This window comes from Dipteris shenzhenensis, chromosome 17 (assembly GCF_047967505.1).
Source record: "Dipteris shenzhenensis isolate YYH24624 ecotype China chromosome 17, Dip_SZ_1.0, whole genome shotgun sequence".
Classification (NCBI taxonomy): Eukaryota; Viridiplantae; Streptophyta; class Polypodiopsida; order Gleicheniales; family Dipteridaceae; genus Dipteris; species Dipteris shenzhenensis.
Window position 1 is genome coordinate 27379316 of NC_141612.1, and position 19776 is coordinate 27399091.

The 19776-nt window shown below is 42.6% G+C and overlaps 1 protein-coding gene and 1 pseudogene across 3 annotated transcripts in view; one reads left to right on the top strand and one right to left on the bottom strand.

Annotated features, from left to right (window-relative positions):
* LOC147891919 (Lycopene beta/epsilon cyclase protein) overlaps window positions 1-19776 on the bottom strand; it is a 121739-nt gene that overhangs the window by 98537 nt on the left and 3426 nt on the right. For 2 of the 3 annotated variants that reach the window (XM_087388221.1, XM_087388220.1), the window contains exons 2-4: window positions 17789-17906; window positions 16004-16182; window positions 15740-15847 (exon numbers count right to left, since the gene is read on the bottom strand). In XM_087388221.1, coding sequence (XP_087244347.1) covers window positions 15740-15847; window positions 16004-16182; window positions 17789-17906 — 405 coding nt within the window. The remainder of the gene's footprint in view (window positions 1-15739; window positions 15848-16003; window positions 16183-17788; window positions 17907-19776) is intronic. The other variant, XM_087388222.1, reaches the window with a different exon arrangement.
* LOC147891920 (uncharacterized) lies at window positions 10680-12198 on the top strand (annotated as a pseudogene).

Here is a 19776-nt window from a genome sequence, read left to right on the forward strand (position 1 = left end):
CGTGATTATGGCCTTTGGATTCACCAGAGCACCCATGACTTTTAATTGGATGATGTTTGTAAGCCTCTCATTGGTATATCAATGTCTGTCTTTCTCAATGACATTCTAATTTTTTTCAAAGGTCCTACCCAACATGCACAACACGTCCAAGAAGATTACTGTACCTGCATTGTATAAAATCCTTTTGCCTCAACCTTGGGTTTCAGAGAGACGTGATTCTGTTTGGCGAATGCATCGCCCAGCCAAGTGGTGGAGGAAAAGATTACAACAACTTTGGGCCTATAAAGTACCGCTTTGGCAACAGGTTTTCTTTTGGCGAGTTCTTCTGGGAGTGTTTCCATCTGGACAGCTATTAGCTCATCGACACATTGCTCCTGCACTTTGCCACAGATGTTCTGCTTCTTCAGGGACTGTGTCTCACTTGTTTTGGCATTGTCCGTGCTCTCGTGAGTTTTTTGATATGCTTCGACAGCGCCTGCAAGCGAGATTCCCATCTGTTCCGTTTGGGAAGTTCTTCTAGCATATACTGAAACCTTCAGTTGATGTAATTGTAGCACCTTGTTTTGAGGTTGCTACTCATAAAATATAATCAATCAAAGATTTCACCCAAAAAATGTGTGTGTGTGTGTGTGTGTGTCAGCTCCCTAGCCTCTTCAAACCAGCCTGTTTGCCTCAGCTACCTGCTGCACCATATCAGAGTACAAAAAACGGTGTTTTGGGGCATTAATTACCTGCCGTACAGCCCGCCATAGCTCCGTACAGGTGTACGAACCTGTACGGCCTGTCCCGCCCTGCTCAGGCTGCTGCTGCCAGTTGATTCCCTGCTCCTGGGTCGCTTTTGTGCAGGGTTTTGCTCACCGACTGCATCTATACACTGGTTCTGAGGGCTCTCTCTTCCCCCTTCTCTTTCTTTCTTTCTTTCTTTCTTTCTTTCTCCTATTTGGTTCTGGGTCTTGTGTACTCTTTCCATCACCAGAATCTCCCTTCTTTTTCTGAAATATAGTTCATCTTGGAACTTTTTTTCTCTTTTTCTTGTACAGAACTTGTATTTTCTTCTCTCTAAATCCCTAAAACTCTCTTTCCCCTTCTTCTCCTTGCAAATACACTATTTTCTTCTTCTTTGTGGGCTGTTTTTTGGGACTGTCTTTTCTCTATTATCACTTTACAGGTACCCCCCTTTTTGGGTTCCATCTTCTTCAGAAGACATGGCTGGATAATCTTATGAAAAAACTTTTCAAAAGGATCGATCGGTTCAATGCAAAAAGCAAGAGCAGGCTGAGGGTCAGCATGACCCAATGCATGATTCTGTTGAAGCAGAACTGGTTTATGATGTCATGCATGAAGGATTTGCAGACACAAGGAAAGTGTGGAAAGACTCTGTTCCATCGGTTGGTCTCATGGTTGAAGTGGATGAAATTGTGGATCCAGTTAAAGAATATGCCAAAAATGCAGTTATTTTATTTTTCCCAGGTCGGATGCCACCTGCTGCAGAGGTAGGCAACTGGTTGACCCGCACACTGGCTGGCTCGTTTGTTCGGAAGGTACACTATGCAACAAGAGGTTTTTTTGAGGTCATTATGGTAGATGAGATTCACAGGAAAATGCTTTTGGAACATTCGCCACTCTTTTTTGGGCAGCAAATGGTGCACGTTTTGCCATGGTCTCCCACAAGGGATTTTCAGGCTTTGATCCGACACAGATGTCCAGTCTGGGTTGAAGTTGTAGACTTCCCGTAATGCATGGCTTCACTCTTGCCTAAAATTGCAACAGGCAAAGTGGTTTGCCCACCGCGGCCTAACGGCAACTCTAATCGATTTTGCATTCTCTAGGATACTGATAATCCCACACCAGCAGAGTCTTATTCAGTCACGGTGAACAATGTTGACATGGGAAGTGCATTTTATAAATTGAAATGGGGATTCCTTCTCCTTAGGATATGGATGTGCCCCTTGCAGAGGGGATTTTACAGGATGATCCGCATGCTCTCTCTCAGGTTGCTATCCCAACTGAAGCTGACATGATGAGTCCTGATTTATCTAATGCAGCTCTTTCGTCAGATGCTCCTTCAGAGAGTACAGATATTGATCTAGTTCCTATGTCTATGAAGACTGTACCAGAGTCTCTTTCTGTTCAGGATGCAGATGTTTCTTTTTCTCTGGAGTCTTTTCATCCTATGTTGCAACAAGTTTTTGACCTTGTGATTCAAAAATTCCGGCTTCCAACTTATATTAAGAAGAATCACAAGGGCAAAAAACAGGTGGTTTTTACTGATGGTGTAGTTTCTTCACTATATTAATTTTTACGAAGCAACAATCTTAAACTGGAGGATGGTGTGTTTGATCCTCCTCCAGTTTGATCTTGTAACTTTTTACTTGGTTGCCTCATGACTTTTGCTTTGAGGCTTTACTTGTAAATTTTTCCTCAGTACTTATTGGTGGGTTTTAACCTCTTTATGGGGTTTCCCACACAGAAATAAAAGATTTTACTATTAAATAAAAGTGTGTGTGTGTGCGTGTGTGTGTGTGTGTGTGGGCACTTTGGACTTTGTGGATAAAGAGGAATTGTAAAGTCTTTGGTGATCCAACATTTTCTTTGTTTGCTTTCTTCAAGCGTTCTCTGCAGCAATCATTTTTTGACTGCTTGCAAACTCACTACATCGATCATGATGTATATTTAGCATATACAGAGATTTTCAGCTGATGTAACTTCTAGCTCCTCGCTTTGAGGTGGCTTTTCTTGTAATATAAACAATCATGGCTTTCACTAATAAAAAAAAGTGTGTGTGTGTGTGTGTGTGTGTGTGTGTGTGAGTGTGTGTGCGTGAGTGTGAGTGTGTGTGTGTGTGTTTATGGTGTGTGTGTGTGTGTGAGCAGGAGCGACGATGAGTGAGCGACGGTGAGTGCAGGCACCCGACCCCCTTAGGTCTTCTCCCCCCGTCCGTACGTCCGTACGATCGCCGTACGAACGCTCCTGCTGTGCAGGACTGTAAGCCTCGTCGTCCCTCCGTTACGTTGCTACCTTCCCCATCCGCCTTTCCGTACGACTTGACATCGTCAGGGTTTTCAGCTTTTCCGTACCTCCCCGCCTCTTTTCGTACAATCTTGTACATCTTTGTCAGCCCTTCTTGTCCGTACAGAATCGCAGTTGTACGATCCTCCGTACAGAATCCCGTACAACTTTTCCGTACAGTTTATTTCCGTACGGTGCTCTTCGTGAAGTTTTCCGTACAGTGCTCTCCGTACAGTTTTCGTACAGCCTACCTGTATAGGCCTTCCGTACAGCTTCCCCGTACAGCCTCTGCCGTACTTTTCTGCACCTTCTCCCGGTGCTTTGTCTTTTCTCCATTTCTTGTTTGCTTTGCCATCCCTCAATCATGGCTTCAGGTTCTGATGTCTGTACATATGCTAGAAAAGATCGACCTGCAGATGCCAAGCGTCGTCCTTCTCTGCCTGCATCTCAGGATGATGAGCTCACTCTGGAAGCTCAATATGTGTTTGATACACTCAAGGATGACTTTCAGCAGTCACGACAAGAATGGGGCAAACCAGTTCCAGAGGTCACATACAAATTGAAATTGCCCTCCCTTGTGAATCCTCTCAGGAAGCTATCTCAAACCGCGGTAATTATTTTCTTTCCAGGAAGAATTCCAGCTGCCAGTGATGTTGCGCAATGGATCAAGTCTATTCTTGGAGGATGCTTTGTAGAGGGTGTATATTTTGCCTCCAGAGGCTTTTATGAGGTGCATTTATCTGATGCTTTGTGCAAGCAAAAGCTCCTTGAGCTTTCTCCCCTCTTTTATGGGAAGCAGATGGTACATGCCATGCCTTGGTCCCCAAACAAGGATTACCAAAGTCTTATACGCCATCATTGTCCTGTATGGGTGGAGGTTGTTAACTTCCCGGACTATATGCATGAAGAATTGCCTGGTCTGGCCGCTTCTTTGGGACAGGTCATTTGCCCTCCACGCCCCATGGGAAATCGTAACAGATTCTGCATCCTCTAGGACACTGACATACCTACCCCTCCTTCCATTGCAGTGGAAGTTGAGGGTGTGCAATTGGGGAAAAAGTTTTTTGACTTGAAATGGGGTGTATTTGCAGGCACTTGCTTTGCCTGCCATAAGTTTGGGCATCTAGCCTCTGAATGCCCAACCCCCTCCTAATGCCTTGCCACCTCAGACAAGGGAAAAGAATAAGAATTTGCAAGTCAAGCCAGCAACCCGAAATGGAGCAAAGAATGCTAAACCGGTTAATCAGGTGCAATCACTTGTTGGAAAAGGGAAAGAAAAAGAAAAGGAGAAGATGAAGGAATCTGTGGGGACAGATCGGGATGGTTTTCAACAGCCAAAGAAGGTGATTGTATTGAAGCCACGCCCCTTTCAATCTCGGCAATGGGATGCTTCTTCTCCCTTACCAGGACAGGCTTCTACTTCAGCTCCTGTCCTTCAAAATTGGGTGGGGGTTTTGAAGAAGGGTATCCCCATATGTGATTCTGAAGAAGGGGAAAATGCCATATCTTTCATGGATCATGAAAGCCTGCAACCCATGCAGGCAGAGGCATTGCCTCTTTGATGATCTTGTTTCATATTTATACTTTATTGTATATATCTCTTTCATGCATCAAACACTTAAATGCTTTACATACAATGTACAGAGCCTCTGCAATGTCTCAAAGTGGAGGCTTTTCTGGAATTATGTACATAAAATGCAGCCAGATATTGTTTGTTTGCAAGAGCATAATCAACACTCTAAGGCTGGTCATCATGATCACTTTGTTGGCTATGATATATATTATGCCGGTACCACAACCTACTCAGGTGTATGCATAATGGCCAGAGCTGGACCCTCAGTTAGCATTCAATGACAGCAGTGGCCGATGGATAGTCATACAATGTAATGTCAATGGAGACATTCTTGAGCTTGCATCAGTCTATGCCTCCCAGACTTCTGCCATGAGGGCCTCTCTATGGGAATCTTTAAGCAAATATCCATGGAGATCTAATGCATTTATCTGTGGAGATTTTAACAATTCTCCTCTGCTGAGAGATAATACCACTTCACGATCTCATATGCTTTCATCGGAAAGACAGAAATGGGATAGCATGCTTCTCTCTGTGCAGGCTGAAGATTTATGGCTTCTTCTACAAGGGTCAGTGCCCGGATATACTTTCCATCATAATGCATTTACCACATACTGGGCAAGGCTTGACAGATGGTATCTGTTCTTTCCACAACAATATGCAGATTTCAGCCTTCATCTCCTCATTGATTTCTCATTGGGATTGTCAGATCATGCCCCATTATGGTTAAATCTGCAATTTGGTATGCCACGAGATGATTTGCCGACTCTCTCCAGCAGATTACTGCATGTTAATCAGGCTTATTTTCGACATCAATATTTCCAGCAAATGATCAGAGTTGCAATTCATCCCTTGCTTTTGCATGCTCAGGAGGACATGAATTATGCCTGGGACAGCTTTGTCTCTCGTATACAGAATGTTATTAGGGACTATGGAAAATGGCACATGGCTACATGGAGGAATGAGGTCAAATGGGCAAAAAGGACAGCACAACAGCTGACTGAATTTTCACATTTAAGGCGTCTTCCCTGGGGCTGCATCCTTCTTGGCGCAGGCATATGCTGATGATTCCTTTTTTATGCCACAGAACTCTCCTCGGGAAGTCCGCATGCTTATGGCCACATTATCATTGTATGGACTAGCAGCGGGATTGCATATCAATTTTGACAAATCCAAATTGCTTCCACTGAAACAATGTGACTGGCATTCTATTCTCTGGCCTGGTCAGATAGTGCATTCCAAAGAGGTTGTCAGGCATTTGGGATATCCTATAGGATGGCATATCACCAGGAAGCAGCAGCTAAAATGGATCTTCCAAAGACTTCAAAATAAATTGGACTATTGGAAAATTTCTACTTGGCCACTTCATGTTAGGCTCAGAATATTCCAGTCTATTGTAATGTCTTATGTTCAGTTCTTCTTGCCTTTACTACATTGGTCCTCTAGAGATATCTCAGCTTTTATGTCTCAAGCGATGGAGCTGTTATGGAAGACAAAAACTGCTGTGAAAGCATTGAGACTGCTGAAGATGGAAATGGTGTGCTCCCCTAAGATGCATGGAGGACTTAATGTTCTAAATATCAGATATCATGTACTTGCAAGGAAGGCGACTATGCTCAATACCTTTTTCTGTCAAAAACAGCCATGGACTTGTATGATAGCATCCATGTGTGTCAACATGAGGACAAATGCTTATGGCCATTGGACTACTGATCATTGGGAGGTTGTCATTGGGAGATTTGTAGGAAAGATTCCTAGATGCCCTTTCTCTACTGCTCTGATACTGGACTGGAAACAAGTGCTTTCTAAAGTCAAATGGACTCCTGATAATCTTTCGGGGACAAACTCAATGCGGAAAGAAAGTATTCATTGAAGTGCAATCTTTGACACTCCACTTGCTTTACAGGAACCGGTTAGGGCATATAATCTTATGAAATTGGGAATCAGATACATCAATGACGTGGTAGATGATCATGGCCATATTTTATCTTTTCCTCAGGCCTCTGCCACTTATGCATTGGGAATGCACCACAGGTTGATATGGAAGAGAATTGCTGATCTCTTGCATCCTTTCCTTCCTATTCCCCCTGTGGCTGACACAGACAGGCTTATGGATTGGAAATTGTACCCCACTGCTACATGCTCTCGTCCCATTCCTCTGTCTGTTTTGACCTCCATCAAAGTCTACAAGCTTCTTCAGCCTGCCCCTTGGATTCATCAATATGCTAATACTCTGTGGCATATCAGGCGGCCTCTTTCATGGTGGCGGAAGAATCTCCGACTAATATGGAGGTGTAAAATGCCTTTGAAACAAAGACTCTTTCTTTGGAGATGCTTGACTGGCACATTGTCAGTGGGAATCACACTTGCTAAACGTCACATTGCTTCACCCACTTGCCTACGGTGTCACGCTCCTTCAGAGACTGTCCTTCATCTACTTTGGCAATGTCAGTCTACTCGGAACCTCCTGGGGAAAATTTCAGATCATCTTCGCCTCCGTTTCCCGAGTCACATATTTGGGAAACTTTTTTGGTTATTTGGCAGATTTAGGACGTCTTTATCTCAATACTCACTCTTTTTCTCATGGGTGAGATATTGGGCTCTTTGGACAATTTGGGAAGAACACAATTTGGCATATTTGGGCCGTCAGTTTCAAAAGTCATATGAATCCTTTAGAGCCTCATTGCGGCAATCTTTATATGATGCCTGCCATGAGGGTGATATACATGCATCTTGCATTGAGCTTTTCTTTTTATGCTTCTGATCTGTGGAATACTCTCCATCTTCGAGACTTTCCCTCTTGTAAAGTTTTGATATTATAAATACACAGCACTGGATTTTACTTTAAAAAAAATAGTGTGTGTGTACACGGGAAAAGAATGAGAATTTACTTTAAAAAATACACAGCACTGGATTTTACTTTAAAAAAAATAGTGTGTGTGTACACGGGAAAAGAATGAGAATTTGCAAGCCAAGACAGCAAATAGAAATGGAGCAAAGAATGCCAAACCAATCAATCAGGTGCAGTCACTTGCTGGAAAAGGAAAAGATAAAGAAAAAGAGACGATGAAGGAATCTGCGGGAACTGATCGGGATGGTTTTCAACAGCCTAAGAAGGTGGTTGTGTTGAAGCAACGCCCCTTTCAATCTCGTCAATGGGATGCTTCTTCTCCCTCACCAGGACAGGCTTCTACTTCAACTCCTGTCCTTCAAAATTGGGTGGGGGTCGAAGAAGGGCATCCCCATATGTGATTCTGAAGAAGGGGAGAATGCTATGTCTTTCATGGATCATGAAGGAATGCAGCCCATGCAGGCAGAGGCTTTGCCTCTCTGATGTCTCGTTTTATTCTTATACTTACTGTATATACCTCCTTCATGCATCATACAATTAAGTGCTTTACATACAATGTACAGAGCCTTTGCAATGTCTCAAAGTGGAGGCTTTTATGGAATTATGTACATAAAATGCAGCCAGATATTGTTTGTTTACAAGAGCATAATCAACACTCCAAGGCTGGTCATCATGATTATTTTGGCGGTTATTATATATATTATGCTGGTACCACTACCTACTCAGGTGTATGCATACTGGTTAGACATGAGCTGGAGCCTCAGTTAGCCTTCAATGACAGCAGTGGCAGATGGATGGTCATACAATGTAATGTCAATGGTGATATTCTTGAGTTTGCATCAGTCTATGCCTCCCAGACCTCTGCCATGAGGGCTTCTTTATGGGATTCTTTAAGCAAATATCCATGGAGATATAATGCATTCATCTGTGGAGATTTTAATAATTCCCCTCTGCCAAGAGATAACACCACTTCAAGATCTCATATGCTATCATTGGAAAGGCAGAAATGGGATAGCATGCTTCTTTCTGTGCAGGCTGAAGATTTATGGCTGCTTCTCCAAGGGTCAGTGCCTGGATATACTTTTCATCATAATGCACTTACTACATACTGGGCAAGGCTTGACAGATGGTATTTGTTTTACCCACAACAATATGCAGATTTTAGCCCTCATCTCCTTATAGATTTCTCATTGGGCTTGTCAGATCATGCCCCATTATGGATGAATTTGCATCTTGGTATACCACTGGATGACTTGCCACCCCTTTCCAGTAGATTATTGCATGTTAATCAGGCTTATTTCCAACATCACTATTTCCAGCAAATGATCAGACTTGCAATTCATCCCTTGCCTTTGCATGCCCAGGAGGACATGGATTATGCTTGGGACAGTTTTGTCTCTCGTATACAGAATGTCATTAGGGAGTATGGAAACTGGCATATGACTAAATGGAGGCATGAGGTTAAATGGGCAAAAAGAACACCACAACAATTGACTGAATTTTCACATTTAAGGCCTCTCTGAATCAGAAAATGATTCCCTTTCACATGCTCAGATTAAATTAACTGTTAATGATCAGAGCAAATTGCACAAATGGCAGATTAGGGCAAGAATGAAGCCCCTCATGGATAAGGGCTGCTCATCAAAAGCCTTTTTCCAGGGCCTGCATGCTATTCGAAAGAAAAACTCATGTCTAAGGGTAAGGAAGCTAGATGGCTCTTGGACGCACTCTTTCTCTGATCTCCAAGATGAATGCCAAAATTATTTCTAGAAATTGTTCTCTGCTCATGGTTCCCCATCAAATCAAATGACTGATGCAAGGACTGAATTTCTCCGATATGTTTCTGAAATAGTGGAAATGCATGATGCTCTTACCTTGGAGAGACCTTTTACTGACACAGAACTTGATAATGCATTGTTCCACCTCAGCAAATACAAGTCCCCTGGCTGGGATGGCCTTACGGTGGAATTTTATATTTCTTTTTGGGATGATTTGAAAGATGTCCTCTTGCAAATGATCAATGTTGCCTGGCAAGAAAATCAGTTACCGCACTCTTGGAAGCATGGCATAGTCAAACTTGTGCCCAAAAAACATCTGTGTGACCATATGTCAGATTGGAGGCCTATTACTTTGATGCCTGTAGTTTACAAACTCATTACCAAAATGATTGTGCATAGGCTTCACAGGATACTAAATGCGGGACTTCATCCTCATCAGTATGGATTTGTGCCGCAATGACAAATCCATGATAATATTTCCAATGCCTTGACTGCAATTGAATATGCTAAGTACTCGCATCAAGATGTCCTTATATTGCAGGTGGATATTGCTAAGGCATTTGATACTGTTCAATGGGATTTTATCCCTCAAATCGAGACAAAGTTAGGCTTTGGTCCCAAGATAGCAAATGCAGTTTACTGGCTTTATTCTGGCTCTACTTCTCAGTGCATTCTTGGGGGTCATCTGTCTTAGTCATGGACATTGGGTCGATCAGTTAGACAGGGCTGCCCTCTTAGTAGGATAGTAGTGTGTACGGTAGATTTTCATGGCCATCGAGGAAACAGTAAGGCAATTTGTAAGCTCTCTTCTATGCCATTGCGACTCATCCCCTTTTGATGCATCTTGATCATCTTACAAACACAGGACAGATGACTGGTCTTAAAATCCCTGGGGCTGCATTTTTTTGGCACAAGCATATGCTGATGATTCCTTCTTTATGCCATAGAATTCTCTCCGGAAGTTCACATCCTTATGACCACTCTTTCATTGTATGGTTTGGCTGCAGGATTGCATGCCAATTTTGACAAATCTAAATTACTTCCCCTGAAACAATGTGATTGGCATTCTATTCTTTGGCTAGGTCAGGTGGTGCATTCCAAAGATGTAGTCAGGCATTTGGGATATCCCATAGGATGGCATATCACCAAGAAGCAGCAGCTAAAATGGATCTTCCAAACACTTCAACATAAACTGGAATACTGGAAGATTTCTACTTGGCCTCTTCATGTCATGCTCAGAATAGTACAGTCCATTGTAATGTCCTATGTCCACTTCTATTTGCCTTTGATACATTGGTCCTCCAGGGATATTTCAGTCTTTATGTCTCAAGCTATGGATATGTTATGGAGGACAAAAACTGATGTCAAAGCATTGAGACTGATGAAGATGGAAATGGTGTGCTCTCCTAGGATGCATGGTGGACTTAATGTCCTCAATATAAGATATCATGTGCTTGCAAGGAAGGCGACTATGCTACATACTTTTTTCTGCCAACAACAGCCATGGACTTGTATGCTAGCATCCATGTGTGTCAACATGAGGACTTGTGCTTATGGTCATTGGACTACTGATCATTGGGAGGTTGTCATTGGCAGATTTGTAGGAAAGATACCTCGCTGTCCTTTCTGTACTGCTCTAATACTTGACTAGAAACAAGTACTTTCTAAGGTCAAATGGGCTCCTGATAATTGCTTGGGGACAAACTCAATGAGGAAAGAAAGTATTGATTGGAGTGCCATTTTTGCAATTCCGCTCGCCTTACAGGAACCTCTTCGGGCCTACAATCTCATGAAATTGGGCATTAGATACATACATGATGTGGTAGATGATCAGGGATATGTCTTATCTTTTCCTCAGGCCACTGCTTCCTATGCATTGGGAATGCATCATAGGTCTATAAGGAAGAAAACTGCTAATTTATTACATCCTTTTCTACCTGTTCCTCCTGTGGCTGACACCGACAGGCTTACGGATTGGCAATTGCAACCCTCTGCTACATGCACTCATCCTGTTCCTCTTCCTACCTTAACCTCCATCAAAGCCTATAGGCTTCTTCACCCTGCTCCATGGATTCAGCAATATGCTAATTCTCTGTGGCATATAAGGAAGCCCCTCTCATGGTGGCAGAAGAAACTCAGGATGTTATGGAAGTGTAAAATGCCATTGAAACAAAGACTTTTTCTTTGGAGATGTATGACAGGTACATTGTCAGTGGGGGTCACACTTGCTAAACGTCGCATTGCACCATCCACATGTTTAAGATGTCAGGCTCCTTCAGAGACTGTTATTCATTTGCTTTGGCACTGCCCGTGTACTATGATCCTCCTACAGCACGTTATCGGTGCCACCAGGTTGGTCACTTTGCACGTGATTGCTCATTTGCTTTCAAGACCACTCCTCCTGCTCCTTCCTCAGCTGTCAAGATTACTCTCCCTTCTCCTCCAATTTCTGCTATGGCTTCACTGGAGAAGGCTTCTCTTATTGTTCCAAAGCACTATTGGAGAAAGGTAGATAAGTCACAGGCCAATCTTTCTACTGCTACGGAAGTTCAGGATCGGCGGACTCCTATTGAGCATCACCAACCTCCTTCTCCTCAGGATATGGATGTGCCCCTTGATGAGGGCATTATACAAGATGATGTGCTTGCTATTTCTCCGGTTGATACTCGAAGTGAAGTTGATATGATCAACCCTAATTTATCCAATGCAGCTCCTTCATCAGAGAGTGCAGACATTGCTCCAGTTCCTTTGCCCGTGATGACTATGCCAGAGTCTCTTTCTCAGGATACAAATGTCTCTTTTTCTCTGGAGTCTTTTCATCCTATGTTGCAACAGGTTTTTGACCTTGTGATTCAAAAATTCAGGCTCCCAGCTTATATTAAGAAGAATCACAAGGGCAAAAAACAGGTGGTTTTTATTGATGGTGCAGTTTCTTCACTGCATCAATTTTTAGAAAGCAACAATCTGAAACTGGAGAATGTTGTCTTTGATCCTCCTCCAGTTTGAATCTTGTAACTTTTTACTTGGCTGCCTCATGACTTTTGCTCTGAGGCTTTACTTGTAAATTTTTACTTTGAACTTACTGGTGGGTTTTTACCCCTTTTTGGGGTTTCCCACACAGAAACATAAGATTTCACCCCAAAAAAAAAAGTGTGTGTGTGTGAGTGTGTGTGTCAAGTGTTGAGCCAACATTGGGTGGAGGCCGCAGGAAACTAAACCACAAGCCCATCCTCCAAGGACATCAAACCTATAGAAGGCTAGACAAGAGACAAATGAGTTTTTGTCATATTTGAGGTACAGCATCATAGCACCAGGCTACGTCACGATACTCACATGCTCACCCCAAGGGGAGGAGTAAAGGACAACGTTAGAAGACCACCTTGGCTCCAAATGGGACATCAGCCAGGCTTTCAGAGAGAAGACATTCCGATCCTCACAAAGCTCAAGTATCTCATGGCTTAGACAAGACAAGCTTCACATTCAGAGCATATTTCTTGTTTGCAGCTTCAATTTCAGTTTCAGTTTGTACTAGATCTTTAGAATGCGCTAGATTCCTCTATCAAAGGGGCCAAATCTAGTCACCTATAGGCCTGGCATTATATTTAGCAGATCGCCTGTTTGGAGGTTTTCCATGTGGGATCAGCCTGTAGGCTAGTCAAGGGAGTCAAATGACGAAGGTCCACCCTGTCAGCATAGTATGGCCCCTTCAGGCCTAGTCAGCCAGAAACAGGTTTAAGGGAGACATTTCCTTCACCCCAGTATATAAAGGACCCCTTGGTCCACAACCACAGCCAGTCTACTCAAGGTACATGAATGTGAAGGAAGACTAGCAGTCATACGGGCCATCTTGGCCACAAGTGGGTGCTCAGTTTGTTCAGCAATAGGGCTGAAGGTAGTGCAGCATAGTTAGTTGCCTATATGAGTATGTCTAGATGAATCCAGGAACATAGGTGGGTGCTCACTGCTCAGTTTGTTCAGCAATAGTGCTGAAGTTAGTGCAGCATAGATAATTGCCTACATGAGTATGTCTAGATGAATCCAGGAACATGCCTAAACTCCATCCTCTGAAAACAAAACAAATAGTGCAGTCGATTGCTTACAACGTACTTTTGTTTCCAACCTTGACCAGTCTAGGTATTTATGAAGCATGGTAATGATCCTTGGCTGCCAATCTTGCTGTGTTTTTTCCAGATCTGAGTGTTGTCTATTATCTATGCAAGCACTTAGTAGAATGACATCTGCAAGTTAGAAGGCTTCGTAGGAACCCGATAGCAAAATGTGAGCTGTCCGTTTTCTCTGCTAATCATGACAGTAAACCATAGTGGCACGAGAGAGGAGAGAAACAAGATCAAAAGATTTTTAACAATTGGCATTGTCGGAAGAATTGAATCATAGACTTAAGAAGAAACTCTCATAGGATTCACAAGATGCCATGCAGATTAAGTACGGTACCCTTCACAAACACACACTTTGAAAATTTTTGATAAACCATCAAAAAATTTTATTTAAGCAAAATGGAACTAAAAACGTAAACAAAGAGATATGATGGAGCATGGACCAAACAAGGCCAGGCTTACAACAAGGTATATGCACAAAGGCTAGACTAGGAAAAGACTTTTGCTCATACACGTAGGATAACGTCTATGGGGCCATTATTGCACTTTGCCCACCTAGCTTGGCAGCCACACAAATTTGGTTGTTAACAAAAATATTTCAGAATATCATGGTCAACATAAAACTATGGACAATATAGATAATGTCTACATGCTTTCAAAGCATGAATAACAGCATACAACTCTTCAGAAAGCTAGCTTGTCCAACAAAGAACCCAAGTGTGATTCAAGGATCGATGTAATCACCCTTGGATATTCTATAGGACTATATTATCATCACAAATGACCCCAAATGCGGTTATAGAAAACAGGTAGACAATAACAGCTTTAGTACCCACAGTGCATAATTTAGGACGGTGATAGGACGGGTAGAGCAGCAAGAAACTACCTTTATAGCATCAAAGGTAAGTCACATTTCATATACAACTTGAAAATAGTGCACACATCAACCTCTCATGAACCACAAATTCCGAAAACTCTGAAACAAGAAGACAATCTACCCAGAAAATCACACAACTCCAAAGAAAGTTGCAAAACTTGTAGGAAAACTCCCACAGGATCAGATAGAAAGCTCTCTTTCACTCAAACTCGACAATTGGCGCCCACAGAACCTCTGAAAGTGTCTCCGGTACACCTGTCAATCCTGCATATCAATTTGCCACCACTTCTCCACAACCTGTTTCCTCAACTCTGCATAAAACTTTACAAACACCTCCTTCTCAATGCATGAGGTCTCTGCATGAACCCGGCAACAACTTGCAAGCCAATAGCCAGCTGGCAACCTACAGAAAGCTCTTGGTAGCACCAAGACACTCCATACAACGAACTCTGTAATCCCAACGCCAGACTCAAACAAGAACAGGAAACTTTATGCCACAACACAACGCTAACTCTCTTCTTGCATAACACACACGGGCCCACAAGAACGCCTAGAAACTAGTGCCAAAAAGTGGCACGATATCTCTCAACCATGTAGCTAACCAACCTTTACTGTTGGCTTTTCATGCAAACTTCCAACCGCCATGCAACCACTACCTTTGTCATAAAGACTCTAGTAGAGTGCGCTCATCTCTTAGTGCTTCCCTTAGTCTTCATCGTCCTCATCACATGCACTTAGCTGCCAGTTTCCCAAGATCCACAATCAAAAGTCTCTGGGTATATACCTAGATGAGTCCAGGAACATGCCCAAACTCATCCTCTAAAAACACAACATAGTGCAGTTTCAATGTCATGATAGTCACTCATAAGGTTGAAAACCATAAACTCCATCACGCATAGCAGGGACTAGCTACTATGGCATCCCCACTGGCGTCATCAGCGCCCAACAGTGGGTGTAGACCATAGTATAAAACATCTCACACATACAAATCCACACACCCACACATACTTGAGCATCCATTTATACAAAGTTTTCGTACTGAGTTTCTGTCGGCACTCCGAAGGTGAAGGGCAGACTCAGCCATGATGAAGGCTAGCACTAAAGTCTGTGGGTACGCCAGTTATCTGTGAGTGGCCGTGAGCACCTCATCATCACTTCCTATAATCAGGGTCTCCCCACAAAATCATATTAGGAAAATCATGACTATTTACAAAAGAAAGTTCAAAACTTTAATAGGTTCTCTATTACTACTTTGTAGGTCCTATGCCTGGAGCTAATCCACACTAGCCTAGACTTGTGCTTAGCAGTGCTAATCCCACCTACCTACTGGTGTTTCTATGTGTCATATATACAGCATGCACCATATTTATATTGATTTCTTGGGCTCCAAAAATAGGTCCATCAACGGAATGCAAAAAGAAGTACCCTTCAAAAGTATACTCTAGGATTCAGTTTGATATAGAAGTTTGGCATACTGTCCCAAAACTACAGCAAGACCCCAGAAAAAATTCTAGCTTGCTGCAAATATATAATGCTTACTGGATTGAATTCAGCAGCAATGATGTCCTGGATAGTTTCAGGTGTTAAAATCCCAATCTTAACAAGCTCATCAAGCTCTTTCCTAGATATGTTCCACTCCTGGACACGCTGGAAAAGAAACAAAAGAGAATGTAAGCACAAAATCTTGTAATCAATCCGATTTCAAATCAGAGACAATAATGCAAGCAATCTGTAACTTTGCAATTGCCCTCATGTATTTGATCAATGCTGAATTTATGGGAGGTAATGTAAGCAGTGATGTACCCCTTGCAATTTTCCCCTCTCAACAACAGCTACTTTATAACCTCTCAGGGCAAGAGCCGCAGCCACAAAAATGCCCAAGGTGCCTCCACAAATCACTACATCAAAAACATTTGTCCCTGCAACGGCCTCCAAGCATCTTCCTGGATCCCTACTGACAACTTTTGGGGCTGGACCTGTTCCTGCAAATCAAGAATAGAAAGTCTAAGTTACCAAATTTCTCAAGCAAAGGTACAATCTTCAGTAGTGTCCTTTTCTCTGAAGTCCAAGAAAAAGAAGCCATCCATATGACAAGCAAATGTTCTTGGCATAAAAAATAATGTTGGAGTTACCATAGCAATTCACAAATTCAGGGACAGAGAATATTATCATTTAGACGAACAAAAACTTTCGAGAGGATAACATCTGAGGTAAACAAAGACTTAGCTGAAAAGACATTCTCTTTGGGCTGCATAGGCTTGAATAATGTAATACTAGGATGATATTTTCTTGAACCATTCAGTTTCTGGAGAGCAACTTTCTGTAGGCTTAGAAGACATATACATTTTGCCACTTCGCATTAGAAATAATTACCTTGCAAGATTTAGGAATTTGTGTTGCTACAAAATCAAAGCCTCTTTTTAAATCCAACAAATAAGTAATTATTTTGCCAAAAGGTAATATAATAAATAACCTTGGCCAACACAGAAAATCATCCATTCGCTCTAGCTTTGAGCATGGTTTATGTCATTGACACACCTGATATGACCACATTAAAATACAAAATGTCTATCCTTTTGAGGCGTTAACTAGATTTGACATAGGTATTCACAACAAATAATGTGGTTTATTCATGCTCTTTGCAAAATGATTGCAAAGATAATAGAACAAAGCAATCTGAGGCTCTCAACCTGCCCCCCCCCTTTGATACCCTCCCTCTACTGTCCTGCTTCCCTTCTTGAGCCTAATGGGGCTCACCTGCTTCCCTTTTCATTGTTCATTATAGCAGAAAGATATTGATCTACATCTTGAAATGTGAAAAATACATGGAAGGCATTCAACAAACAATGACTGGACATGGTTGAGCATTACACAAGAAACATGACTGGCAGATGGCTGCACTCACCTCCATGGAGTTTGACAAGTATTTCAGATCTCAAGGGATCATATGCCAACACACGATGATTTAGACTCTTGATCAAAATAATGTTCCAAGGCGAAAGGATAGGGTTATAGTAGATGGAAAAATCTACTGAAAGACAAAGGTCTTTCCAACATCTTCTCAGTGGAAGCAATATACCCTCCTGGGTATTTAGTCAATCAAATTATGCAAAGGCAGTAAAAGTGAAGACTCCACATATAGCCTACTAGTAAAAGCCTTCCATCAACATCTGAAGGTATTTCAGTCCTCAATTCCTTGTGCATGTTCTAGATGAGAGCAGGACTTGATGCAAAGTCAGTAAAAGAAAAGCTTCCCCAAAACTAGTTGGCCCCACATGCTTACCCTGCACGTCATATATGCATAGTGCATACACATGTAACTATTGTAGGTCAATCTCTCTACAGGATGCTTCACTCCTGTTAATCTCCTCACTTGTGGCTCTTTATTTTAAAAATAAAAAACTAGTTGCTAGAAAGGGTACAATGGAGCATCAAAGTTGCAGCTTCAGACCTCTTTATACATCGCTTTAAGTGCAGGCATGCACGATAACCATGAAATGAGATGCCAAGGAAAAGATACTATTTGTTTTTTGTAGTATAGACAAGATACTGACTTGGAAGTCAACTTTCCTAACAAAAGAGTCATACCTAGCTTTGCAGTCCGCATCTGTAACCACTGCATGTCAGCTCGCTTCAGAGCAGCATAAGAAGAGGCTCCACCTGCCCCACCCACTTCACTACCAGAAGACAAAGTTTCCATTATCGTCTGTAATAAGAATCAAAACAATAATCATATCAGCTGCTGCATCACAATATTTAACAAAAAGATTCAACACAAGAAATTAGCTTATAAAGATGAACTCATATGATTAATAAAGGTACATAAAGTATAATCACATCAGTTGCTGCATCACAATATTAGGGTCTATGAATGTGCAACATAACACTTCAGAACATTGAAGACCAACTGGTTGTCGCTAGTTTGTGCCAAACTTGTTTAAAAGCGCCCTCCACAATTGACTACTGAATTTGGAGTCCCAAACAGAAACAATGGCCTGAGGCATGCCACACATAGGAGGACACCACCAGATAAATAGCCTGGCTGTATCTTGTGCGTCAATGGCACCTTTTCATGAAATAAGCATGACAACTTTGCTGAACCTATCCACGATGGCCAAGCACGTGGTGTTCCCTAATCAATGGCGCATGGAAGGTTGGCAGCAAAATCCATGCTTATCTATTCGAATGGCCTCAGGTGGCTGAAGAAGTCCCATGAGAGACCTTCACTTCTAGCCACCTGGCAGTGGAAAAGATGCTTGTGGGCATTGCTGCATAAATGACGCCAGAAAAATCTGCAGTCAAGAATACCCCGATGTCTGCCAACAACTGAATCACACATGTCATGAAGTATGGCAGCGTGAACATCGGATAGCACATAAAGGTGTCCCTGAAAAAGTAACCAACCATCATGAATGGTATAATCACTGGGCTGGTTATGCAACATAACCTTGTACCAATGACCTGAAAATCTGAAACCGTATGGTACCATTTTTGCATGGCTGTAATCGAAGACTCTTGGATTATGGCCATGGAGGTTACCACGCCTTGTGGACTCAGAGCATCAGCAACCACATTTTCAGCACCGGGCAGATAATCATTCATACCCCCAAATTGCTGAAAAGTCCAGCTCCATCAAACCTCTCAGTCAAACCCAGGCAGCTGTAAATTCATGTCCATACAAAAAATGATTCCATGTTTTTAAGGCATGGATCACTGCCAACAGCCTTGTATCATTAACTGAATAGCTCGTCTCCACTGGGATCAGCTTGCATCCCTTGAACGCAATGGGGTGACCATGTTGCTCCAGGACTGCCCCAATGGTGCATATGTCAAATGGCTGATCCCACTAAGCCAATGTGAGGCACCTTGTGCAAGGGTCTGCCTTTCCATAACCAAAGGCACCACTTAGGGTGATCCTACCCATATGTAAAGGTTTGGGGTCGCTCCACCCCATCAAGCCAACTACTCACATCCTCTGCCACTCACTAAGTCTAAGACCCTTCATCCAACGAGTCTCTATCCTTGCGCTCTAGCTCCACCTTGAGTAACCCACTTGACCCTTACTCCATCTGGAGTACCCTCTAAACTTTGACTCTAGTTACAGTCCCTGCGCTCTGATCCATCTATAGTAACCCACTTGAGCCAATGTGAAGAAGAACAAATAGGGCTTGCCATGGTCTTGTTGCAACAAGAAGACTCTAAGAGGAACTCCTGTACTACAAAACTGCCCACACCAACACAAAGGGTCGGTGGCATCTGGGGTCATATCAAGCCCCTCTCGCCATGCATCCTGTTGCTGGCTCCTCTCAGCACAATTAACCTTTCTTCAGGCTACTGGGAAGCCGGCTCCAAGCCCCCAACATATGACCCTCCTTATCTCAGACGTCTGGGTGCTAGATCAAAGGTACCCTAGAGGCTGGCTCGAATGAGGCTGCCTAAGAGATGCGCCACACTCTCATCAAGCTTCGTAGCAATAGCGAACCCTTCCCTATGATAAGGGCCTATGTGAAAATCCATCAAAGAGACTATTGCTTCCAAGGAGAGAAAGTTCACATCGTATGTTGCCTATCTAAATG